Below are 27,019 nucleotides of genomic sequence, written 5' to 3'. Positions count from 1 at the left end.
AGCCTTTCTCAAAGCCCTCTTCCCTTCTTAATTAGCTTTTTTTGGCGACTTGACCATTTATACTAAATTTCAAAATTCATCTTAGATAGTTCTTACATTTCTAATATGGAAACACCATAATGACTCTGAAAAATGTTTCATACCTTCTTCATGCACAGTCATGGAAATGGAAGAAAAATGGTGATTTTTTTTTCCCCTTCTGGAGGTCCATGTGCTGGTAGGGATTACAGAAATATGAACTCTGCTTGGATTCTGCCCCCAACCCCCCGCCTCAAGCTTTACGTAGGGCTCAGGACGTCAAACAAACTTCCACCGATGATGCTGACTGTAGTTCTTCCATTGAGTTCAGCTGGGAATGAATCAGTTTTTTACTGCGCAGGCTAACTGTTGAATGTCTTCATCATCTACAGTTTCTCAACTTTATCAGCTACCACAGGAGTTAGAAACGAATTGAAGTAAAACACTTTCCTTGAGTTACAAAAACAAAAAAACAAAATCAAGAAGAAAGTCTTGTTGACCACCATATGTTTATTTTTTAAACAATTTACAAATAAAAATGTTATATTTATCCAAGCAAACACATTTAATACTTTAGTCTTTAACAAGCTATACAAATGAGAACCATCACACTAGAGCTTTTGATAGCTCAAGGACCATTCAGGGTAGGCATGCATGTGTCTGTATCACATGAAGCGAGTCCAATTCCTGACACCAGGGTTCTGATCTTCTGCTTCTTCAGAGCTGGTCAGCTGCTAAATGATTTAACACAAATAGTTACTGGATCACAATACAACGAAAGAAAGCCCATTTCAAATCATGTAAGTGACCTCAATATGTCTGGTCCAGGTGTCAGGCCACAGAGCCTTACCGGTTAGTCTTCTTCTCCAAAATCCAGTCGGACAGATTTTCTCCCCTTGCTTAGTGATGTGGCATCCATACATGTGCTTATACAATACAATGAAACAGCTTAAGTACAGATGTAATACAACAGTAATTACAAATCACAGAGACAGATAAACAAACAAACAAAAAAAAATCAACTCTAATCACATTCTTGCATTTCAAACAATGAAAGTAAACAAAACCATGCATTACAGTTTAAAGAAATTTTCAGTTTTAGCTCTTCTGCAAGTCTCCATTTTCTCAAGTTCTAAACTGCTCTTCTTGAGCTTGTCCCAGCGGCTGGGCTACTCACGGTGCTACTGACACAAACAGGGTGAGCTGGAAATCATCCAAAAATGGTCAAAGAATAAAAGCCCCCAAAATAAACAACAAAGACGCACGCATTATAAACGAGAGATTCCATTTTAATAGCAGAGTGTAGAAAAGAAATTGGCAAAAAAATTCACATGAAAAAACATTTTACACAATTAATTATGTACAGAATAAAATATGTGTCTGGTTTCCGATGATGTAAGTTTCACTTTAGTAAAGTCCTACCACAGGATGCAAAATACACCCAAAACCCTCAAGTGGAACAAAAAAAAAAAAAAAAACCCCAAACAAAAACCATATACATAATCCCAGCTCTGGCTCCTCAAATATTGGGACTGGCTGGGTTCACTTCAACCCACTGGGCTTTCTGCTAAGCTTTCAGCGATTCCTGAATTTGTTGTAGCTTCCAAACTACTGTCAGCAGTTTCTGTTTGCTCAGTCTTCTTGCTCTGGATGATGCATACTCCCTTGCCTCCTGAGCCACCCTCCTTTCCACTTGCTTCTTTGGGCCCAGGAAGGAAAGTTTCCACGCACCCAGAAGCCTGACTTTCTGTGCTGCCTCCATCACAACTCAGCGACGGCATTTCAACAGCGCCACCTTTGCTCTCCTCCACTTGCAGAAGGATCTCAGACACAGGAGAAATGTCCTGCATTTCTAGAACTGGCATGACCACTTCTGTAGTGTCACTATTTGAGGACTGCAATCCAAGCTGCGGCACAGCCGTTTGAGAAATCCGTGTGCAAAATTTATCTTCCTGACTACCAGAAGTCAATGCAGCAAAATCAGTAATCTCTCTTTCATCCACCGTTTTTTCAATGCTCAGCTTCCTAAGTTTACTGGACTCTAACCTAATGGATGCAACAGTTTCTAGTTTTGAGACTTCTTCCGTATTCTCATTTAAAAGTCCCGCTGTAAGGATGCTGAAGCATTCATGTTTTACCTTGGTATCTCCCAAACTGAAATCAGTGCTTTTGAACTCAAGCTCTGCTTTCTGGGAGGGAATCTCATTGTGCTTCGCATCTTCTGATGTCAAAGAGACTTTCTTGTTATCCACACGAACATTTGCAGAGAAATTTTTGGATTGCTCAGAGTTCAATCCCGAGTGAACGGTATTCAGATGAAAGTCATTGGCTGCTGAGGTTCTTACAACCTCATGCTTTGTTTCTGGGGGGTGAACAGCTTCTTCTGAAAGATGCTCCCTACAGAAATTTGCTGATAAAGCAACTACTGACTCTTGGAAAATATCAGAGCGAGCTCTAGAAAAGCCTCCAGTCCCTACTTCTTTTGCATCTCTCTTGACAAAAACATTATCTAATGTTGCATCAGATCCAGTGTGTCCTAATGATTTTTTTCCAACTTCAACTACTAATTCTACACTGGATCTGACTTCAACGATGTTCGCAGAGCAGGCATTGACTAACCATGCAACTTCCTGCCTTTGGGTTTGGTTATCTAATACTGTATGGCCTGAAGGTTCAGGTCGAACTTTTTCTTGAGCTTCTAATGTGCTACTTCTAGTTTGTGTATTGGCAAGACATGCGTCTGGCTGTATCTCTACCAATTCTGAAGAACTAACTTCATTAGAACCAGCTTTTATTTCTACATTTGGAGTACCTGATAGATCCCAACCTCTTTCAGAACAAGAACGGGCTGTGATGACCTGTTCTTCTCCATTACTAGTTCTGGAAGTGGCCCATTCACCAGGACTTCTTGTCAATTCTGAAATCTTATTTTGGGTTTCTAAAGTTCGGGGAGCTTTGCCAAGGACTCCTGGCTGAGATATTTCCAAAGCTACACTTTTCAGTTTTACGTCTTTTAAGGAGGCGTCAATAGAACTCTGCTCTGTCATTACTGCTACCAAAGCTTTTCCTTTTGAAGTGTTTTGAGATTCACAGACCAAGTTTGGACTATCAGCTTCTGAGTGAGTTCTACAGTTATCACTTAACTTACCCTCTACCAAATGGGAATTTCCCAAATTTTGAATTTCATTCTGTGTTTCGGGTAACAAAGTCTTTGGGTGTAGGCTAAGCTCAGGGTTTACTGTTTTTACTTTCCAGTCTTTCATCTCTGCATCTTTCTCCAAGGTACCAGGAACATTTGTGTTAGTAACCGCAGTTTTATTTGCATCTTCCTGTCCAACTTTCTCTTGAATCTCTGCTTTCTGTAGATTACAGAATTCCTGACTGCCTACCTGCTCTCTACCTCCTATATACACAAGTCCAATTTCTGCAGGCATCTGGATACCAGAAGCAGTTTTTGTTTCTGGCAGTTCTGTGACCGACATTTCTGGTAGCTGAGGCTGAAGTGGTTTCTTGTTCATGGCAGCCTGATTCTCACCAAGAACCCAACTCCCCATTACTTGATTATTACACTGTGAGGAATCTTCTTTCAGTTTAGTCCGAACATCTGTTGAAAGAGGAGCCTGAAATTTTTGACCTACATCTTTCCGAATACCATTTTCAATGTCAGGGCTTATGTCAGTATGAAGTACTGAAGTCTCCTGAATATCAGTTTTCTCCAGTTCTAAGCTTCTCTCAGCTGAGTGGACTTGGCTAACATCAGTAGCCATATTCTGAGAATCCTCTTTCAAGGAAGATGAGCTGTTATTTGTTCTAGGGTTTGGAGATAAGTCTGCAGGTTTTATTAGGTTAGAGTTTTCTCCATTTGCAAGTGCAGAACTTGCAAGCTTGCTGTCAGCCGAACCCTTTCCACCACTACTGTAGAAAATATCATAGAGATCTTTAGCATTGGCTGTGGCCAAGCAAGAGTTTCGTTTCTCTACCTTTTTTGCCTGTTCACTGAAAGCAGTTGAAGGTCGTGGTGGTGGAGGGGGTCTCACAGGCATTGCCAACATTGTCTGTTCACTTTCAGACACACCTGGAGCTACTTCATCTGCAGGGATGACAGCTGCCGGCTGGACTGCTGGTGGAGGTGGGGGTGGAGGTGGTATATCAGAAGACTGAGAAGACTCACTTTTCTCTGTTGCTTTCAATTCTTCCTCTGCCCCTTTTAAAATTACTTCTTCTCCTCCAAAAGCTTTTGAGATGATATCCGGAGGCAGCAGAAGATCCGCATTGGTTTCTTTTACCACGGGCAGAGGTTTCGTGGTAGCTCCAGAGGATTTTATGGATAGAAAGGTGTTCAAAGGTGCTGGTTTGCTAACTGTTGCAGTAGTAGACTTCCTAAAAATCATGGTGGGGACTGGTAGATTGGGTAGAATTTTTGCTGGTGTTGATGTAGAAACAACTGGTGTCCATGGGCTAGTGTGTGGAATAACAGTTTTCCCAGACAGCTTGATTTCAATGGGCTTGACATGGGGTTTCCCAGGCTGACACTTGTTCTCCTCTTTGTTTCCTTCTGTACTCTCCTCCTTTGGAATAGCTCCTCCTGGGGTTTTATCCTCTCTCTCCGTCTTTTTCCAGCTGAATTTCCCAAAGGAAGTCTGGCTTGGTGATTCCTTTTTAGTTTCCTCCTTCTTTTCTTCTTTTTTCTCCTCCTTCTCTTCCTTCTTCAGCTTAAGCTTGATACCCATTTTTCGCCCAGCAGAATCTATTTTGCCTTGGGTTTCACTAGTCCCTTCTCCAAGCTCCGGGATGCTCTTTGCTTCCTCTTTCTTTATTATTTTTGGTTTCTTCTCATCCTTCTCTTCTTTCTGTTTCTCAACTAGTTTCCGTTTCAGCTCACTCTGCCGCCTGCGCTCTGTTTCCAGAACTACAGCCAATCCAGCTTGACGGTCTAGATTTCTCCTCTCTTCATAGAGTGGGTTTTCATCTATGTATTTCTGTGGAAATAAATGGCACAATTTTAGCCACTGTTTTTCCATGAAAAATAAGTAAATAAATTCAACTCTGTAACAGTTTTGACTTGTTGCTAAGTGCCATCTCAACACTAAGAGAGCAGAGAATTTCTTCCTACCAGGAAACGGAGATGCTACAAACTCCACATTCTGTAATTTAATGTGAATTTAGTGGTGGCTGCAGCAGTTCTGTCACTCTACAGAGGAGTCTGAAAATCAACACTGGGACTTAAACACTGCTTCAGCCTCATGCAGATGAAAGACTAATCTCTATGCAGTGGGAAGTTCTGCTTATTTAGTTCAATAGAATGTAGTGAAGATAACCAAATACATATACTCTGAGGAGTCAAATGTCATTCTTCAGGAAAGGAAGACAGAACAAGTAGAAGGTAACACGAGGAATGACTCGTTCCTGGTACACCAGTTACCAACCTTGTATTTCTCATTGTGGGGATGACTTTTCACATGCTGCTCTGCTGAGATTTGATCTCCAAAAAATTCATGACAGAGCTGGCAATAATATCCAGTGATGGGAATCAGAAACTCAGAGCCTGAAAAGGCCGAAGAAAACGATCAGAGAAATAAAACTTAATAAATGCCAAGCTCTTAACAAAGCCAGATAAATATACCACATAACAACAGCAAAACCTCCAGCAGTGTTCCTCTTGGAACAGTTAATGCTGCTCTCCTTACGCTTACCGTATGGGAAACACCACTACCAAGAGCAAACATGTGAAGTGAAGGACATTGATTACCAGGATTCAAAAAATTATTTTAGTGCTCTCTGTCACATTAAGGCTATCCCCTATTCAAGTAGATTAAGACTGTAGGAAATGTTAACCTATTTTCCATCTTTGTGGTATAGTCTGCTCAAATACTAAGAACTCAAGTATTTTCATTGCAGTCCAGCAAGACTGCATCCTTGTGCCTACAGAATCAGCTGCAATTATCTAACACACTGCAGATCCTCCTTTAGCAGGTGCTACTGGAAGTATGTAACAAATTAATAAACTGAGACTAATCACCAGCAGTCCTATTTAGACATTCAGATTTCAAATCTTACATTAATTTTCAAATGCCTTGCTGCCCCTTCCATATGGCTTTCTCAGATTCTCTGTATCCACGCTCTACCAAGTACTCATCAGTGATTTTTCAGGGACACCTCCACTAAAAACGTATTGAATGGAAGAATCTGTTGCAAGACTGTGTGGAGTACTGCACAAGATCTGCCCAAACACAGCAAGCTCTTGTGGTCATGTTCTAAATTCTAATACGTTAGCAAAAATTACTTTGTAACTACACTGGAGAAAGAAAAAGTGACCTGGTATTCAAAACAAAACAAAAAAACTCTAAAAAAGAAGAGAAGGAACCATGCTATGTTTTCCTACACTCTTGCTTCATGACTTTTTCCACAAGAACAACCATGAAATTAAATGATTTGCCTTTTACCTAGTAATACAGTATCTATATGAGCTCCTATAACACGGTAAAGTTTTGAAATTCTTTTGTCTGAGCAACTGGAACCTGCTGGATGGCAAAGGGAGATGATACCCAAGTTAAAAAAAATGAACGTACCTTTGGCAGGAACAGTTATCTTATCGATGCGTTTTATGGAGTCTTGTTTGGTCTCACTCTGGGTCTTCGAAGCCCAAGGTCTGTTGTAAGGATCCAGGGTCTATTTGCACAGTGACAGAGGTATACAGGCTCATATATTACACTAGCAAGGCAAGTACACTTGTCTGTCCTTTTTAACATCCCTTTCCTTTTTAACATCCTTTCAGAACACAACGTTAAAATCAACGTGCAAGTATTTACAGGAACTGTTTTCCTCTCTTTCCCCTCCCATTTTGCAATTTGTAATGAGAAAATAACCTGTGAGAAGGGTAAAATGTAAATGATAGCAAAGGACAGGGAAACATATGAAACACAAATATCAAACGCTTGTTCCTGAGCGAACTGAACACAGGCCCCATTTACACTAGTCGGAACACACTGTTAGCTGTACAAACTGCTCAAGTCCAACATTAGTGAAAAAGAATTTGGTAAGCAACTTCTTGGGTTCGTTATTATTTCAGGTTCTCTTGTAAAATGTAGTTCTGTGATGTATGTTTTAGTGTTAATATTTATAACAATATGAAATGCACTTAGTGAAGGAAGCCTGCAACATACCTGTCTGTGTTTCTTATTATGCATGTGTGTGAAAAAGTCAAACATGGTCCCGCAGATGGTATTGCAGTCTTTGCACCAGTGGTTCCCTGCATCATAATATTCATAAATATTGGCCAGCTGGAAAGGATGTTTGGAGGACTGTGAAGAGGATTCTGCTGGCTTCGGGCTTCTACCTCTGGATTTTTCATTAGTAGCTTTTGATTCCTAAATTGAACAAAAGGAAACACTTCTCTAAGACAAGGCAGGACAGACGCAATGCTCTAGAACTCAGAACCTGCCTCCAGCAGAAGCCACACACACGCACCCCAAAAAAATTAATATATCACCTGCTTTTCAGCGCCCAGGCTAATTCCACTGTTTCAGAGAGCTGGTATTGCCGACTAGGATGCTGCGTGGCCACAGTGAAGAGCTTCCAAAAAGGCTCCCAGATGTAATGGCTGGATGGTTGTAGGTAATCAAGGAACCAAATGAAAAAATTCCCTATGGCATGCACCCTTCCCACTTCATGGGTTTCACATAAAGATATGAATAATTCCAATTTACCATACTAGCCAAACAGTGCCCAGAAGACCTAAAATGGTCCCGTCCCCCTAGAAGCATTCAGAAGTTACTATAAAAGTACTTGGATAAAAGCAGAATGAAAAAGGAAGTAAGAATTAGTTGACTAAAAGTATTTCACTCAATCAGTTTTATGAGATTATTTGAGAGTTCCTAAATTCTCCAGAAGACTCATTGCTTAGCAATAATAGAAAGATGGTGTTCTGTTAAATACCTAGGTATATAAGGTGAAGCATCTTGTGATTTAAGCATGTGACATCTGCACTTACATTGATTTGTACAGAAAGACGCCATACAGTGATACACAGACATTTCAGGACTCTAGTAAAAATTAATACTACACTAACACCACGAGAGTAGGAAAACAAATAGTCCCTGAAATCCCATGAATAAGCCCTGCCAATTTAGATTATGATAGTACAAGATGTGTTTTGAGTTTTGAGTTACATTTTCCATGGCTGAAAACCCGTTATGTTATCATTTCTAATCTGCACGGCAGTCTGGAAAGAATAGCATGTTAATTTAGCAGACCCAAGTTGGTTGCATGAGTTCCAAATTATTCACTATCGGTGTTGAACAAATTTACTACAGCAGATTCAAAATTGTTAAATACCGTCTGCCTTGCTCTGAATTCCTTTTGATAAACAGGGGTAGATTCTCTCCTATTAACACCACCCCACACAACATACATTGTAAATCAAAGACTGAGAAGACACCCAGGCCACTACGCACCCCACAGATATCCATATCCCAATACGATCTAGATTTGGTAGCAGAGTAGGAAGTGACCCAGTGAATATTTGCACATATTCTGTCTGCAAGAACATAGCAAAGCTGACATTCTCTTAAACAATGAGAAGATCAACTTATGATCCACAGAAGTGCATGGAAGGATCTTCATGATGTCTGAGAACCATCATTGTTTATGTTATTTACAGACATACACCCACCCAACATATCCTATAAAAATACTATCTTGCTCAGAACTTTAAAAAGACAAAGCTTCTCACATAGATAGGTGACAGCCAACTTTTAACCCCAGTTTGTGCTTAACCCCAGCTCAAAGATGCCTTTATAGTTTGCTGCTATTTAGAGACCAGAAGGGATGATCTATCTATTTAGTACAACAAGGCTAGCTTCACCTCTGCACTGACAATGTAAGTACAACACACAGACACAGGTTCAGCAGCAAGGGACCACAAGGTAGCTTGCAAATAAGCTAAAAGGCATGTGGTTTTGCCCTTAGGTTGGCAGAGTCAACCGATCTTGCTGTCAAAAAGCCTGCACTGTCTTTCTTTTAATTAAAAAAATCTAACAATCAGAATTAGAATGTGAATCACAGAGACTAAGGGCAGTGTCCTGTATGCCTACAGATAGCTGAAAATATTAAATGTTCCTGACCAGAACTCAGAATTTTCCATGTTAAAACAAGGAACTATGAAAAGAGGATCAAGTCATTATGGGTTTGGACAACACAAACAATGAAAGTTAAAATAATTAAAAATATATTCACACATGCCATATCTCAAGAAAAGTAAGCCATGTAACTTAATGCAATGTAGGATTTAACAGACATTGTTGCCCACTTTAGTTTTACAATGTGGTGACTGAAGCAAATGATTTGTAAAAGTAAGTGGACACTAAACTTCAGCGATGCTTCAAGAAACAACAAAAACAAAACACAAAAGCAAGCCCCTTAAAATAAGAGACATCTAATGAATTCTCTGACCCAGACCAGGATGAAGCATAAGGAAAAAGTTTACAGGATACACAGATTTGAGTGACCTTGTAGGAAGTATCTCTTACCCTACTAACATCTTCCTCTCTGCAAAAAATATACAGTAAGGCCTACACAAAAAGCATCTACCATCTCCCATCAGCTATTTCAGTTACATATATGAATAAACATCTGAAAAGCAGGATAACTGATCTCCTGAATACATGCATAACCTTTCAGATGTTACTATCGTACACTACTTCCACAGTAAAAACTATCTTCTGGGATGTGATAAGCCTGTTTTGGTATATCCAGCTCTCAATAGTATAGACCATGACAGAGAGACCATACTGATGCACACTGGTATTTCTTGAGAGAACATGTAGCATGTACATAATAATCATGTTAAGCTGACGTTCATATGTAAGTCTTGCGATTTGTTAATAGCATCACCCAGTGAGAAGACCAACATGCTCCAAAGTTGCAGAGAGCTTTGCTGCTACAAACATTCCTCCTTGACAGGCCATGCCAGAAATGCAGGGAAAAAAGTCTGTCTTCCTGGTATGGCATTGGGACCCAAACAGCTACAAACACTCGTAATGCTGTTCAATCCAACCAACGCCTCAGCAAAACCAAGATCAAAACCAGCAAATGGTACTGAACTGCACAAACCCCGAGGGAAATTATAAAGGCAGATACATTGACTCTCACCTGCATGCACCATCAAAACCAGCATGTCAGATGTGATAACAAAAGACACCAAATGATCCTCTAGTAAATGTTTGGGAGTAGCTGTCACCCCAGTGCCCTCTCCTCATAGTGGGAAAATCATTAGCACATAAGCCAGAAGACTTTACCTTGTTGGAAGATGTTTTCTCCAGACCTTTTGCGTTTTCTGACTTGCTGTTCTTTTCCGAGGAATCTTTGGTTTCCACAGATGGTTTCCGAGGTTTTTCAAATATGTTAATCCCCAGGATTTGTGCTACTTTGTCAAGCTCAGACTGCTTCTTGTCAGCAGCATCAGATTCTTTATGCAGCTCTGAAATCTCCTTCATAATATTCTCTTGTAGTCTGTTCACCTCAACCAACAACGGGTCTTTGTGTCCATCCTTCTCACGACGTTTTTTTCTCAACATCTCTCCTGAGCCAATCAAGGAAGTAGAAGAGTTGGAAATGCAACAGGAAAATTGTCTTAAGATGTGTACAACTATTCCAGCAACAATTAAAGTACTAATATAAAATATTACCACTATATATTGACTGCAAAGTTGTAAAGATGGAACTGACGCTCAGGTACAGCACCATTAAATCTGCACAATCCACCTCTATAAAGGTTGCCTTAATATTCACCGCTAACAGAAGCAGCACCATAATCCTCAAGAGAGGGAATCAATTTAATAATCACTATTCCCCTGTGTGACCAAACATGAAAGTTAATCGTACATTCTAACCTGAAGCATCATTTTCCAAAGGTGAGGGAAATTAGTATTAATTGTACCAAACAAAAGTTTTAAAAATAAAAAAGTTAGCTCTGTCTAGGCAGGACTTTTCCTTCTCCAAATAAGATTCGTGAAAAACCGAAAGGCACGCTGATGTGTCCTCAGTTGCTATTTCTCACTTCTTCTAAAGAAGCACTAAAATGCAAAAAATTTAATTCGTTTAACTTATCAAGCTGCCAAAGAATATGCAAGAGCAACTGTGTGCTTCAGTGTAACAGCCAAATTTTGACATAATTAATTTTAATATAGTAATTAGGTCACCGCTTTCTCAAGAGTTCTGCATTGCCCAGAGTATGAAAATACTATTTTTAAACTGCAGACTATTACTATTTTAGTCTTCACTTCTCCTAGCAGGTACTGGGACTTGTGACACATCCCAGTGGGAAAAAAAAAAAGCGGAGTACTGGGAATGCACTGTACCTTGTTGTTTACGAAGCCTGTCCAATTCAGTCTTCAGATAGTAAAGCTTCTTCTGCCGTGCTTCTCGTTCATTCTTCAATTTTTCTCTCTCTTCTATCACCTAAACAGATTGGAAGGGGACTGGATTTTCTTCTCTTCCCAACAAAGATTAATCAGTCTTACAAGAATGTCAGCAAGACCGCAGTCTGCCAGTCACAGAACACTGCTCACTATTCTCAAAATGTACCTGAATATTTTAACGCAACAAATACATCTCTTCCTCTGCATCTACGGGTAACTATATCACGTGCTCACGCTTCAACCCTGTATGAAGGCAATTTTTTCCTTTTGGGCAGTGTATTCCCCAAAACTGCTTTGTTGGTTGCACCATTTCCCAAGGCATTTAGGCTCAACTGACTATCTTCTACAGGGGTAAGCAAGATCCATGCTAAATGGCTCTCCAAAGCTTAGGCAGTATCTCCACAGTCAGCATGCTCTATCAGTGACAAAAGACTTCACAGCCCTTCACCTTGCCTCCTGTTTTGACTCTGGCCAATTTTAGCTATTATTTAGGCTTCTGCTTCAGCCTGATCATAACTGTACCACCAAATACATTTTGCAGACATAACTGTCCAAAATTAAACACCCGGATGAAGTTTGTTTCTTGCTCAATAAGGTAAACTCTGGCATGAGGAGCTCACAAATCCACTTTTCACTTGTTTTCATTCATTCTTACAAAAGGAAACCAGGCTAAAATGAAATCAACTAAACTAAAATGAAATCTGAAACGTTCTTTCAATTTCCTTCCCAGATGCATTTTTCAAGAGACAAATTCCTTTTTTTTTTTTTATCTCCACAATGCTCTTAAAGATTACTACTGACTTCTCCCTTGAACAAACAACAACTAACCCAAGGCTTTGTCTTCCCTAGAGAAATCACTAATACTGTAGCGATGTTAATGTTGGCAGGATCCCTAGATATTGCCTGGAGTAGGCCCTGGAAGGAGTTCTACCAACACAGTTAGGCCATGTCTTAAATGCCACAAGTTTTTTTGTTTGGTTTTTTTTTTTATTTTATTTTTTATTTCCTTAACCACCAAAACACCATTCTTTCATTCTGGGTTTTCTCTCAGCATAGGGGTATCAACTGGAGCATGCAAGTTTTTATACTCCAAGCCATTCCAGCAAAAAAATGGTGGACTAATCCCAAGCCAAAGAAGTCTATAGTGCAGGCAAACCCCAGAAGTTCTGCTGAGATGCACAGGTGAGCTACCAGCGGCATGTCACGGCAGGAGAAAGTGATACACCTTCAGCCTACAGAGCTCTTCCAGAAGTGCCAAATTTCATTAACAACAAAATTTCAACCATGTCAGATGAAGAAATTATTATTCCTGCAAGCAGTGAAAAGTCACTTATCTGCTGATGTAGCACTTTGTGTAAGTACTCCTCTTTAAGTCACTTCAAACAAAAAGCACAGAGGTCATCTCAGACCAAAAATTTAAAGGAACTTCTTTTGAGCCTCTCTTGGATTCAGTGGTCCATCTTTCCATGGCCTGATCTGTTCTGAAGAGTGTGATATAACTAAGTAGGCAAAAAGCTTCCAGCCTCTGCCATGTGCTGCTCTTCTACTAGCAGATCTACCAACACAATGTACCATTAGCACAGCTACACTGAAAGAATGTCTCTAATGCAGATATGCATACATAAATGAAAAACTAGGCCTGAGTCAGCAATGTGTGTTTGCAGCTCAGAAAGCAAATTGTATCCTGGGCTGCACAAAAACCATGGCCAGCAGATCAAGACAGGTGATTCTCCGCCTCTATTCCCTTCTCGTGAGACCCCACCTGGAGTACTGCATCCAGCTCTGGGGCCCCCAGTACAAGAAAGACATGGACCTGTTGGACCCATGGAATTGATGAGAGGGTTGGGACATCCCTCCTATGAAGAAAAGCTGAAAGAGTTGGGGTTGCTCAGCCTGGAGAAGAGAAGGCTCTGGGTAGACCTTACTACTGCCCTTCAATATATAAAGGAGGCTTACAAGGAAGGTGGAAAAAGACTTTTTACCCAAGCTGATAGTGACAGGACAAGGGGCAACGATTTTAAAATAAACAAGGGTAGATTTAAATTGGACATAAGGAAGAATTTTTTTACAGTGAGGGTGGTGAGTCACTGGAACAGGTTGCACAGAGAAACTGTGGATGCCCTATCCCTGGTACTGTTCAGTTCAGGTTGGATGGGACTTTGACTAACCTGATCTAGTGAAAGATGTCCCTGCCCATGGCACGGGGGTTGGAACTAGACGATCTTTAAAGGTGCCTTCCAACCCAAATACTTCTGTGGTTCTATGCCCTTATTTTAAAAACCAAGATTGAGAGGACACCAGTTTGAAAACCCAAACAACTTTCAGGAATCTTCCAGTCCTTACATGGTTATTTAACTATAGCTTCCTATTTTAAAATATGTTCTTCCCCACTACTCTCTAATTATCATACAAACCAAGGTAAATAGAAGAGGAAAACACTAACACCCATAATCTAAACTGGTGTCAGATGTACCAAGTAAAGAACAGTTTCCCTTAAGTTCTTCTGATTTTGTGATTCTTATAAGAGATAATTAATACGAATGTAGAAGGAAAATTGTATGCAACTGTGAATAATAGCATCCTTTGGTATGTATTTAAGAATGTCTAATATAGGTATAACCATGGTATCACTGTACCATGTCTAATATAGATATAACCATGTCCAGGTGGAGCCTCCTGTGTTTCAGTTTGTGCCCATTGCCTCTTGTCCTGCCACTGGACACCACTGAAAAAAGCCCAGCTCCATCTTCTTTATACCAACCCTTTAAGTATTTATATATCCAGACATCTTCAGGTATTTCAATATCTAAAGCTCAGCAGAATAAGAGCATGTTGTGGCCACCATTTATTTTTTCTATAAGATTTTGGCTGGCCCCAAGAACTTCAGCTTTGTGCTTGATTTCATTTGTTCAGCTATAACCTAAGGGCATACAACTTTGGGGAATTTTAAATACATTTTTTAGAATTGTCATAGAGTAATACAGACAAATGCCTAGAAATCTTTAACAAAAGCAAATTTAGACTGCTTTTAAACTGGAGCCACTCAGAAAAAAAAAAAAAAGGCACAGCTGAAGTGGAAAAGCTTCTACACCAGCAGTCAAGCAGTCCAATATGTTTTGATGTATCAGAATAGATAACATACCTTCTGTTTTTGAGCTGCCCGATTTTTTTCATCCGACATCTTTTCTGTGGTATTTTTGAGAGGGTGTGAAGACAAACGAAGGGGCACTTTGGAATGAGCAGGAGTCGTAGGGACATGAACGAGCACAGAGCCATCTCTTTTTAAATCAGGGACATCCTTTCCCATGGACACTGTCTCAATCACCCGGAGGTTGGGACGTGTGGGGTTAGCTGACATGGCCATAGTAAGAAGACCATGAGCTTCTGGCAGTGTAGGATTAGGCTGCTGGGCAGGGGGGTACATAGTCCATCCAGGGGCTGCATACGCCATATAGTGCCCATAGGCATCGTATCCTGGAGGAGCCATTGTGGGAGGTGGATAATTTTGGGGCATTTGAGTGGCAGTGAACTGGGAATAGTTGGGAATTTGGTATTGGGAAACAGAAGAAGGTGTAGGAGGCAAACTAGCGGGAGCTGGTGGAACTGAGGGAATGAGAGAGACAGAAGGAAGAGGCTGTTCTGGTGCACATGGAGGTATATCCTGTCCTATTGGCTTGTTCTTAATATATTCTGATTTCTGAAGAGCGGACGCATCTTTAGACTGCTGGAAAGAGACTGGAGGTGATGCTGAGCGCTGCTGGCCTGACTCAGGAGAACGAGTGTCACTCCGGCTGCGACGCAAGTCCCAAGGGTCGAGTCTGCGAGGATCTGAAGAGCGACGATCAGGAGAACGAGATGCCAACTTTTTGCCATGAAGGCGTTCCTGGGTACGAACAGCCAGTTTTCCAATTTCAGCAACACCAATGTCAAGTCCGATGGTTTTGAGTAAGTCATGGATCTTTGCATACTCAGCATTAGAGTCTTCTAAAGGATCCAGCTTGACAGCTGAAGCAGGAGAAGGAGGTGGGCTCATTTTCTGGCCTATTATATCATTGCCACAACTCGCTGGGGGCTTCTGAACAGGGAGAGATTCAGTTTTGGTGTCTTCATCCTCATCACCATAAAGAAATTTCTCTTCATCTTCAATGTCAGGAAAACTACGCCTCCTCTTCTCCTGAGCACTGACAGAATCAGCCATCATGCCTAGAATTCGGGAGAAACCACTGCCATCCTGACTGGCCCTCTCGTGAGGTAGCAGGAAGTCAGTATGGCGATCAGCAGGCTCTGACTTGGGTTCTACCTTTTCCTTGTGACTTAAGAAGCTTCCAAACTTCTCTTCAAACGTGAAAGCATCTTTGGGAGCCCCAGAAAGTGAACTCCACTCATATAAACCATCATGCAACTCCTTGTTTGCAGACTCCACAACAGAGTCTTTGCTAAACCGTTTGAGAAAGTTCTCCACTTCAGAGGCAAAAGGAGCTGTGTCGTTGCTCTGGGGCAAAGCTGAATGACTAGAAAGAAGAGGAAGATCCTTGCTGGGAGCCAGACTGCTTGAAAAGCCCTCAGGCTGAAAGAGAGAGAAGTTACTATTTAGTACAGTACCTTCTGAGGGGACTACATACCTCACAGAACAAAGGAACGTGTTAAATTTCTCCTTGAGTTCATAGCCGAAGAAGAGAGTTAGAAAAGACAATATACATTGAAAGAGAACACAGAAGATTACAAAACAAACCTTGCCTAAAGGTTCTGGGACATCATGTTCAGTGGTGAACTCTTATCTCAGAGAATACACAAAATCACAATTACATTTCATTCATTTTTTGCAAGCATAAGAACTTAAACTTTTAAATTGAAACCCCATAATATAAATTTGGCTACGCTTCAAGTTTAATCACAGACAAACAGGATTTCAACACCTTAAGAGAGGTAAAAACAACTGCACTGGAGTTACTCTCAGTTACTTCTTCAGATATGCATAATTAATGCCATCTTAAATAGGATTTCCAATAATAGATATAGAATGGGATCCTCAGTATTGGAACACCTCCTGAGACGAAGATGTCACTGTCAAACCAACACTGATCAGTACAACAGGCAGATCAAAAGTGATGCAGTAAAACATGAGAAAAGTCAATTTATCACAGTGGTGGCAACTGCTTGTCTTTCCATTGCTCTAATTGTGAGAGTCAATTGGTATAGCTTGGGTACAAATTAAGTAGGGTTGATCCCAGCCTACAGTACAAAGGAAAAAAAATAAGGCAACTCAAAGATGTTTTCAGCCAGAGTTATTGAGGATGCATTAGGCAGTTCTCTAAGTCTATTAAAAAAAACAAGAAAGAGGCACTGTGACAGGCAGAGCTTTGATCAATGTCCTGGCTGCCTGTGATACAAAAGATTCAGCTTTCCTATAAAAGCTGGCCCAGATCTCAGCATCCTGGCCTGAATTTCAACAAGGACATTTTACTCTGCCTCATATTTTATATAGATATGATTCCTGATTAAATGCCTTCACTGTTTAAAATTTCTAACTTGCAATCCTAATTTGTATAAGCCTGCAAAAAGATACTTGTTCTCTCAAAGGAAGGAAAACATGAAGATTTGACTTCTCTATTTTGGAAATCAAACTAACATTCTGTATCATGAAGTGACTGTTTTGGAAAGTAGAAACATATACACAGACAGACACAGATCAAACCTGAATAGGAGACTCTACTTCCACCTCCACTCGTTTCTTCAAAATAGATTTTTTGGGCATGGATGGGATTTCCTCAGGCCTATACGTATATCGAGGCTCAGAAGTCTGTAGTGTGTTAGTCAAGCCAGGGATCACATAACCACTGCCTGAAACATCATGATTCAAGTTTCTACTACGCTCTTCTTCTTCTCTTTTCCTCCTTGCACGGTCAAGCTCTCGGAATTCTTCATTCAAGTACGATGGGCTCGGGCTTCTACTGCGGCTGCGGCTTCGTCTGCGATAGTTTCGTGTTCCTGATGAGAAACTCTGATGCTCTCCACTCACACCATGCATCTTCTCGTCCTTTTCGTACCGTGGACGCTTTATTTCTCGTCCCCTCTCTTCTGGCCTTGACGGGTAGGAGGATTTCCTGAGTTTGTCACCATCTCTGTCAGATCCACGAGGCAGCTCTTCTCGACGACCATAATGCGGACTATAATCTGAACGGTGGAGGAAAACATCTCGGTTGCGGTAGTCTTCATCATGTCTTATGATGAAGGGACTTGAAGATTGATCTTCATGCGATGGGTATCTCTCAAGGCCTCGAGGACACGAGAGCCCTCTAGTGAATATTGGACCATCAGCCATATCATCCCTGTGTAAGAGAAGCATGGAATAAACATACGTATTTGAGTCAGAGTAAACTAAGTCTTACTCCTACTCATGAGTAAGAAATTCCCAAATCGGTTTCAGAATAACATCTCAATCACTAAACAGAAATATTTTACTTACTTAAAGGGGGGGGAAGAGGGGAAGACTTATTTTTAATGGTACTATACATCCCTCCTAGGAAGTCACCTGAAAACACAGTGACATGAACAATTCAACTCATACTGCAGAAGGAGAGCCTTGAAAAATTGATAGGATGGATTTATTCCTGTGAAGGAAAAAGACTACACGTTTTAAAAAAACATTACTATCATATTTCAGACCACAATCCCTTTCCTCATCTCTCCCAGGAAGATGCCAAGGTCACATTTCATATGAATTATTCAAGGTATAATTCAGTTTCACACTGGCAAATGCAACCAGATCCTCTTTTTATCTTCAGCTGTGGACAAGGACCACAAATTCTAGCAACATTTTCTGTTGCAACAGATCTGTAGACACAACTGTCACTTATCACATGAACCACTATACCCAAAAAGAAGCACAGGTTTTGGTATCTATGAACCAGGGGTAGTAAATGTAGTAGTATCATTCCTTTGTGCCAGCCTCTGCATTATTACACATAGTGGACGGGCAACTGGCACAACACCAGAATAGCTAGCTTCATCTCTTCTTTTGCACCAATTCCTACACACACCTCCAATTAGGAGTACTGTTTTAACTAATGCCCTTTCCCCCATCCCTAAAAACTTCACTGAGACTGTTCTTTAGATCAGGTAGAAACAAAGCAATCCACTTGATGTTTTTACACACAGGAATTTCAAAACTATAGCAAGATCCTCCAGGAATGGGAGGCAAATGTGCTGCTTGAGTGAAATCCGTGGGACAGAAATTGAGAATGTCTTGCCCAAGTGATAAAGACATCAACTTGAGATAAACTACGTATGATTGCCTAAATCCTCAAAAATCACGTCCTCCTACTGAGAGAAGTCCCTCTGAGAAGGGACAAATCAAGTCATGCCAGATAACATCTTCAAAATAATTTGCAGATAAATTATAGACCCAGTTGTTAAAGTCACCAGACTAAAGAATAGACATAGGGAGACATGGTCTTTTTCTTGAGTATTTTCACAGTTTACACATGTATATTTAAGAACAAAACCAACACAAACTTCACTTTAGCTCTAACCTGCATCATTGCAAAGCATTTCATGTTATTAGATGCTTTATCAGTACAACACATCTTATAAGGCAAACACAGCATACGGCAGTACCGACAGTGTTAGATGGCACCTTTCCATTTTCCAGCAAACTACACACATCCACCCCCTCCAAAAGCATCAAAATATCTAAAAAGTAACTAGAATTAAATTTCATACATAAGCGTTGCTGTTCACAGCCTACATAAAGGTATGTCTATTCCAGTGTCACCTTTTCTGAGAGCCTGCTAAACCTATACAAACTGCATGAACACACCTGGTGGAGTAACAGATGTATTTCACCATACAACTTCAGCTGATATTTTGTGCAAATAATTTGCATGCACGCTTGCCAGGTGTCACCTACAATTAAAATGCCCTGACTGCAGTGACAAAGCAGAAGGAATATTTAATCATACTTCAGAAAGAAAGGAACAGCAAACCTACAATACTTACAACTAGAAAGATGTTCCAAATATGCTCAGAACTGCTAAGATGCCAATTTAAAACCCAAAGATTAAATACGGGTGTGAGGAACGGGATTACTTGCTTTACAGAAGCTGTGATTCTTTGAAACGTTTTCTGTAAATACAGTCCAACAGAGGTATGTCCCTCTTAACTGGTTTGGGTGCTTTTAGTCAGCAATGTCCACTACAGGCTATTGCATCCCTGAGAGCGGATAAAAAGTGGTACCACTGTGATCATTCCAATTCCTTCACCAACACAGAATCCGTGAATTACTGGTCTTTACAGTTTCAGAGAAGGAGAACAGACCATAGACTACATAGATATGATGCCACAGAGAACTGCAACTAATGTAAGGTTAAGTTTACCTTTTTGACATATTTATCCACATTTACAGAAACAGAAATAAATAATGGTATTACGCCGTCAGCAACCAACAGGACTCCACCTTAACAGACAGTCTTTGAATAGGATGTCAGATGAGCTACTCATACTCAAGCCAACTGTCACTCTTGATATTATGCCAAAAAATGCTATTTCAGAGCAGAGATTAAAACAGACCAAGTCTCAGCAGTGATATGGTTTAATCTTTTGGATTAACTTCAGATGAAAGAATTGGTGGGATGCTCTGTACAGTTTATGCCAGCTCAGATAGCAACAGATTGTCTTAAAAATACTGACAGAGGGAGAGATGGAAGACAGGGAGAGGGATAAGATACATTTTTCACTTTGATAGACTGAGATTCTGGAAGACAAAAAAATACTAATCTGTTGAAGCAGAATACTGAAGCTGCTTAGATGACCTTGAAGTCACAGGCCAGCAACATTCAGTATGCTTATTTAGACATGTGCAGGAGGCCAGCTGCCCTAGAAACTCAGGGCAAGTTCTTACAGATGTTTTAGGATGGACCTGCACATGGATATACACCCTGAGAAATTCTCCTGAGGCATCCTGAAAATCCACTGCTGCAGGAGGATCCAAAAGAATCCTTGATTTCCATCCTTTTGTATTTTATTTCCTTATAGGCTAGAGAACCTCTCCACTGTCCCAAGGTCCTGCAAATTACAGAGAATAATTTGTAAAAGTGATTGCTTGAAATCTCTGAGTAATTACCAAAAATAGCTGAAAATAACTAAATTCAGAATTATTTGCTCCGGTTACTTCAAAATTTGAAGAGACATCTTCAGAAAACATTAATTTTTTTCCTTTTTTTTTTATTTAAATGAGAATCAGAACATACCACATGCTAAAAAAAGAATGTGATATGCCCAGTATTAAACCCAATGATGATTCACAATAAGGGCTACTTTAAAGCCCAGTGATAGATGTAAAGTCAGTGTCCCAGTACCAGGGCAGCCTCTTAGAGGGGAAAAAAAAATACATGACAAAAAAATACAAGATAAACAATGTCCTTAACCAAATAAAAAGTGTCTTTTAAAAATAACCAAAATGGATAAATGGTGAAGAAATTTGGAAGTCGGAAGTAGTACCTAGAATGTTTAGGAAAAGCTAAGGGATGACTAGGCTACCACACACTTTAAGCTTCTGGACAGCGGCCACCTCTCAGACAAGTGCAGCCAGCACAGATTGGAAAAAAAAACCACAGTAAATGTAACCACATGGAATTCTTGCATACCTATACTACAAATATATGGGAAGTCATTTAAAAACTGATGTCTACACAGCCTCACTTTCTCATATTCTCATTCTGATTCATCTGTCACTTTTATACCTTCTCAGGAGTCTATTCTGACCATTTTTTTACATCTATGGGTGCAGTAATAGAGATAAAGTGAAAGTTCTCTGTGATTTTCACTCCTATGTTAAACTCCACTGTACCCGATTGTTACGGTTTGACAAACCCATAACAATTTATTGTTATTTAGACAATTATTCTTATCACCCGATGACCCCTCCCCACCCGGGAAGTGGAATTGGAGAAAACCAAGGAAACCCAAGGGTTGAAAAATAAACAGATTTGATAGAATAAGACTAAATAATTAACATTAATAATACTAAAGAACCAATATTGATCCCGATACCAATATAAAATGCACAAGGATTATACTCTGCCAAGTCTATCAGTAGGAAGCTGTGCACTCCCAGCAGTGGACAGCAAATGTCAGACACTGAGAGCGTGCTACGGCTTCAGGAGGAAGGGAAGGGCTCAGGGGTCCAGCACCGGGGCAAGAAGTTCTCAGTATTGCAGCCATCACAAGAGAGAAGAACTCCTCAGCAAAGTCTCTAATTTATATTGAATGGGATGTTCATGTTATGAAATAATCCTGTTGGCCAGCTTGGGTCAAGTGCCTGTGTCTCGCTCCTCCTCATCCGTGCACCTCACTAGCTTGAAAAACACCGAGACCTTGAAACCCACACACCATGGTGGCTATAAAGTAAATATTTTCACAAATTCAGACACTAGACTCTTCTAAAAATGCAGTTTTCCCTAGCATTAGAAGAGACCTTACTGAAAAGTAAAATTACTGACAGAGAAATTAATCCTGTGTCGCTCAAACCAGGACACTGATGTTACTTCTAACCATGCTTCACAGCCACAAAACAGGCTCAATATAAAACCTCGATGGAGAAAAGGAAGCAATGGGACAAACATAACCCCCACCCTGCATGCTCTTAATTTGCCAGAGCAGTGCCAGTTCTCCTACATATCATTTCCTGCCCCTTCCAACCGCTGTACTCTCCCTGGGTATATGCACTCATTTCATTCAGAAGACTGCTGACTGCACAGGGGATTTACAAATCGAACACTGGTCCCAGGAGAACTGAGGTGAAGGTGTGAAAGTGACAGTACTGAAAACTAAAGCCTCATTTGGTTTTCTGCACCTGCTGAAACTTAACCTTACGCTTGAGAAAAACAGCAAATGTACTTATTCTGCTCACTTCCCTCTTCCTCTCTCTCTCTCTTTCTCTCTCTCTCTTTTTTTTTTTTGTAACAGTTGGGGATATTTGCATCAAAAATGGAAGTTATACTGCTTTTTTTTGTGACGAATGCTTATCCCTGACTTGAAACTGCAACTCTGTGCTCTGGGGCACAAACTATGCCACCTTCAACTTTGCAATTCAAGACAAAAAAAAATATTTTATTTGCACAGAGTCTTCTGATTTTACTTCTTTTAACAGATTATACCTGTTCTCCTACTGAAGGTAAAGATTTCCAAGCAGTATCTACTAATACTTATACTTCACTGTTCACAGCAGTATTTTTAACGTCTCTTCATTAGCTATGTTTCTCTTCAATTCCAATCAAGGGACCCTAAGAAGTCTAATAATTATTTTATCATGTATGAGACTGGCAGACTATGTTCACTTCTCTTCTGCAGGGTTTTTAGAGTCAGAATAATAAATCTTCTTCAAGCCATACTAGAGCTTTCTTCTGGACTATTCTCAAAAATCAGGAAAGTATATAATTTCTCCCAATAAATTAGGAAATTGAAGCTTTATGCTATCCATAAACAACCTTCCTTTCAGTCAGGACTAGGTAGGTTCATAAGAAACAGAAGAAGGCGGCTGAAGCTGTGAAATGTCAAATGAAGCAGCTCCCCCCTGCTCTGGGCACTTTTAGTTTATATGGGTTTTAGAAGCAGTTGACAAAGATCAGAGAAGAAATATCAGTTTAGAGTTATTAGGAACACAGGCAGTGACTTCTGTTCAGGAATCCCCTGCACCACAGCTTGGTGAAGGCTGGGGGAATATTCGAGGAAAGCATCACTACGTGCTTGCCCTCTTACCCTCGTTTCCTAGGCTTTCACTGGGCTAATTAGATGTTTGGTCTCACACCCCATACAGCCATTCCCACGTTCTTACTGTTTCATACACTTGAATCCCCATCTGCGGAGGACCATACCTGTCACTCAGGTTATCAATTGGTGAGCCCAGTCTATCAGGCAGCCTCCTTCGCTCTGGTGTGCCAATGCAATACCGGTCATTACCAACAGTAATCCGCAAACTCTGTTCCAGTGAAGACTCAGAGCGGAGACTCGGTGAACGTCTCTGTAAATTGAAGAAAGAGTGCAAGCCCATCAATGAGGGAATTTTAATCTCAGCCTACAGAAAGGCAAGTGACTCTGCCCTGCTTAACGTATGAGACTTGGGGTGGGTGGATCAATTAAAAAAAATCAAACTAGAAGAACAATTGTTCCAAATATTTCAATTGTCTTTAGTTACTAAAGAAAGGGGAGGGTTTCATTTCTGCATTTCATTTCTCATCCCAGCTGCCAATAACATGCTCTATATTTACATTATCTAGAAGAGAAATTTTCAACTCAAAAATACATTTCATAAAGCACCATTTTGGAAGGTGGAAAAACAGAGAAGTTCAAGAAGTCCCAGATTTGCTGTTGTCCTTTCTTTGTAGAGGAGAAGCAGCTAAACAAACATTGCATAAAAAATGGTGCCAGGAATTTCTTAATAAAAGTGTCTGGATTTCTGGCCCTTTCCAGCTTTAGTAACAACATGAACCAAAGTATAAACCAGTGTAAACAAAGATTTTCCTAGCGGTGACATTTTCAACAGTTTTCCTCACCTCATGCTGCTTTCAGCAGATTAGCACAACGTAATACTAAAAACACCTGTGACTATAGAAACACCTTCTATAATAGAATTCCCATTGTCATTATTTGTTATTGGTAGAGCTAAACCAGAGCTAAGTAAAGCTGCATTTGAAAAAACTACAGCAGAGAAGGCCTGAGTTAACTGTCCCTGCACAGACCTTCCTTTGGACATATACTCAATACAGAAAATGTCATTAATGGTAAGTTATGCTTAACTAGTTACGCCTCACATCATTCTAGAATATGGCACTAGAATATAGGAATGATCAAAGTAAGGGGAGTTCCATAAGAAACAGATGAGACTGCTTGAAGACAGAGATACTTGGTTTACTTTTTTAAACCAACATGGTTTAGATTCCGCTTAACAGGAAGCAATGAGCCAGATTCGGTTCTGCCAAACCAGTCATGCACTGCATATTGCTTTCACCGCTGAAAACTGCAGTAGCAAGCAGCAGGTGCACTATGTTGTCTGCATCCACCCTGAGAAGATGCAGCAGATTCAGCTCAATCCTCCAAGAGACCAAAAGAAGACCAATACATAATTTCAAACAAAAAAGCAAAAGAATACCCTCACAAATTTGCCTGAACAAAATTTACTTGCAGTACAAATCTGCACTAGAATCCATTGTGCACATAACCTCGTCCTAAGGTAACATATTAGTGAATTCTGTTTTGCTCCATTAAGCTGAATCCCAGCATTTATCAGAACACATTTTAATTACTTTTTAAGACCAACTGCGTTGCATAGCACAATACGATCCTGCAACAGCCTGGCTGAGATACAACATATACAAGGTGCCTGTGTCTCATACAAACACACTCTGAAGGCTCCCATGTGCCTAGTATAACACTGAATTTTGAGGGCTGCCTCAAGAAGTGATTATCTTGAAGGGCATCTTCTTGCCGTCAAAGCTGATGGCAAGTTGGCCACATCCATGACAACCATTGGAGACAGAGAAGTGATGATTTCATCTCAAAACAAACTTCTGGGCAAAGGAAAGAAACAGTTTACATTTAGAAAGTTTGGGATGTTAGGATTGCCTATGACTGCCGTACAAATTGCCCAGAGACAGCAGTTACAGTGGTACACATTTGAACTTCACAAATATTTTTTTTCAGTTTGAAAAATTCCAGTTTTAACAGCTTTTTCATTTGGAGCACTGAACACCACTACTGGTCATTCCTACCTCCGCGCTGCACTGCATTTTCCTCCCTTCATGTTCTGGTGCCTAAACCACAGTTACCATTGCCATATTATTGCACAGGTTGCATACCAGCTCTTCATTTCTTCTTTCTCTGTTGACCCAACATAGTCTAGTCCTCTAATTTCGTCCAATTTTCTTACAAGAAAGCAAAGAAGCTAATAGAAACTATAAAAAGAACAAGCATGCAGGTCAGCAGGGACAAATAAAAGCAGCATGTGTGAGCCTTGTAAGAACAAATAAAGTCCGCCAAAATCACTCACTCTACAGCCCTGACCTTCCTCTCCTCCATTACATTTGTCAGTACTCGCCCCAAACCTTTGCTGTTACTCCACACTCTTCTAATTCCCGCAAAGTTTTCCCTACCAACTAAGAAACTAACACTATCCATACTTGCAATGTCCAATACACAGCTACACTGGCAATTAGCATCCTAGTTATGCAAAAGAAAATGGGCAACGATGCTGATAACCTGGGAATGCATCGCACTCCATCTCAAAAAAAAAAACACCAACAAAAAAAAAGAAAAAAAAATCCCAAACCCAAAACCAGAACAACTCCCAGAATCAAGAAAAGGGAATGAGAAATCTCCAAGGCTGCTCCTTCCATACTCCAATTCATATGAAGGGTAGGGACGATAACTTAGATCTTTTACTCAAAACTTTTCTGCATTTCAACTCCATGGCCTTACCCCATCAGTGTCTTCATTCCACATCCTACATCTTCCACCCTTATGCATATACTCCCTCTTCCAAGCCCTCCTTCCTTGTTGCAGCTTAAATTCCTCTTCCCCTGCCTCCTGTCTGAATTAATTTCCTTTCAGTGACGCTCTAAAATGCCATTTACTAACACATCTTTGTAATGCTCCACATTTCCACACTTTGTATACTCAAACTTCTGGAGAGGGCATTTTAAGTCATATAAAACTGAAAACTTCATTACAACTTTACCTGATCATGCTGACCCAACATATTTGCTGTCTGCTTTGTTTTGATCACACTTAGTTCCACTGCTTGGAAAACATGAGCATAATCCCAGCTTTTATCTTTCTCTAATTAATGCTGATTTTGTAAACAGTACTTCTAAGAAGTAAAATCAACCTGTATATGTACTTTATGCTTTAAAACATCACTTTTAAAGGAGAAGTGGTGTTGGTCAAACATCTTTTGGTTGACAAAAACTTCCATGGAAAAAATGTGCACGATATACACTCTAAGAATTGCTTACACTAGGCTTTAGCATATGCAAGAGACAGCACAGGTTAAAGACCTGTATTAAATTGTCTCAAGATCCCTCTTATTATGACAGCTGCTTGCTAGAGAAAGGTTTTCCTTAAATGCAGCAATATTCTTGTAAATAAACAAAAAGTCTATCTGACCCAGCAGTTCAGCGCTAGCTAACTTGCTAAGGCCTAATTTCTAGAATTAACAATTCTTCAATCCTTCTTCTCTGAAATTAGAATAGGCAAGAAAAACATCAAGATTCTGCAACAATTTGCTGAGATGACTACTGTAACTTGAGCCAGAAGGGTGCAAAATAACACTGGAAGAACAGTGTTTGTCAAGAATAATGTTTGTGTAAAGTCAGGGGGGTTCGTGGCTTTTTTTTCCCCCCCCTACAGGGGGAGTGGGAGGCTTTCAATCAAAAACTCCTAGGTCAAATTTCTCCCAAGTCTGAGCCACCAACACATTGGGCATTAAAAGTTTTGTTACAGTCGGCACGGGTTCACAGCCTATCACGGACACAGTGAAATGACAGGCTGAGTGATGGCGAAGTCAGTTTAAGAAAGTTCTGCTCCCGTAT

General features: G+C 40.3%; 1 protein-coding gene across 2 annotated transcripts in view; it reads right to left on the bottom strand.

Moving 5' to 3' along the window:
• Window positions 1-510: 510 nt before the first annotated feature.
• Window positions 511-27,019, bottom strand: part of ZNF318 (zinc finger protein 318) — a 28,781-nt gene continuing 2,272 nt past the window's right edge. Inside the window, exons 2-11 of one of the 2 annotated variants that reach the window (XR_012586120.1) lie at window positions 23,309-23,454; window positions 17,131-17,764; window positions 14,578-16,002; window positions 11,376-11,475; window positions 10,314-10,597; window positions 7,182-7,385; window positions 6,588-6,687; window positions 5,445-5,563; window positions 869-4,997; window positions 511-752 (exon numbers count right to left, since the gene is read on the bottom strand). Coding sequence is in view for 1 of the 2 variants with exons in the window: in XM_074579828.1 (XP_074435929.1) it covers window positions 1,566-4,997; window positions 5,445-5,563; window positions 6,588-6,687; window positions 7,182-7,385; window positions 10,314-10,597; window positions 11,376-11,475; window positions 14,578-16,002; window positions 17,131-17,764; window positions 23,309-23,454 (6,444 nt within the window). In the remaining variant the exon portion in view is untranslated. Of the gene's footprint in view, window positions 4,998-5,444; window positions 5,564-6,587; window positions 6,688-7,181; window positions 7,386-10,313; window positions 10,598-11,375; window positions 11,476-14,577; window positions 16,003-17,130; window positions 17,765-23,308; window positions 23,455-27,019 lie in introns of both variants that reach the window. The other variant, XM_074579828.1, reaches the window with a different exon arrangement.

Source organism: Larus michahellis, chromosome 3 (genome assembly GCF_964199755.1).
Source record: "Larus michahellis chromosome 3, bLarMic1.1, whole genome shotgun sequence".
NCBI classification, from domain to species: domain Eukaryota; kingdom Metazoa; phylum Chordata; class Aves; order Charadriiformes; family Laridae; genus Larus; species Larus michahellis.
This window is presented reverse-complemented; position numbering and strand designations above follow the sequence as displayed.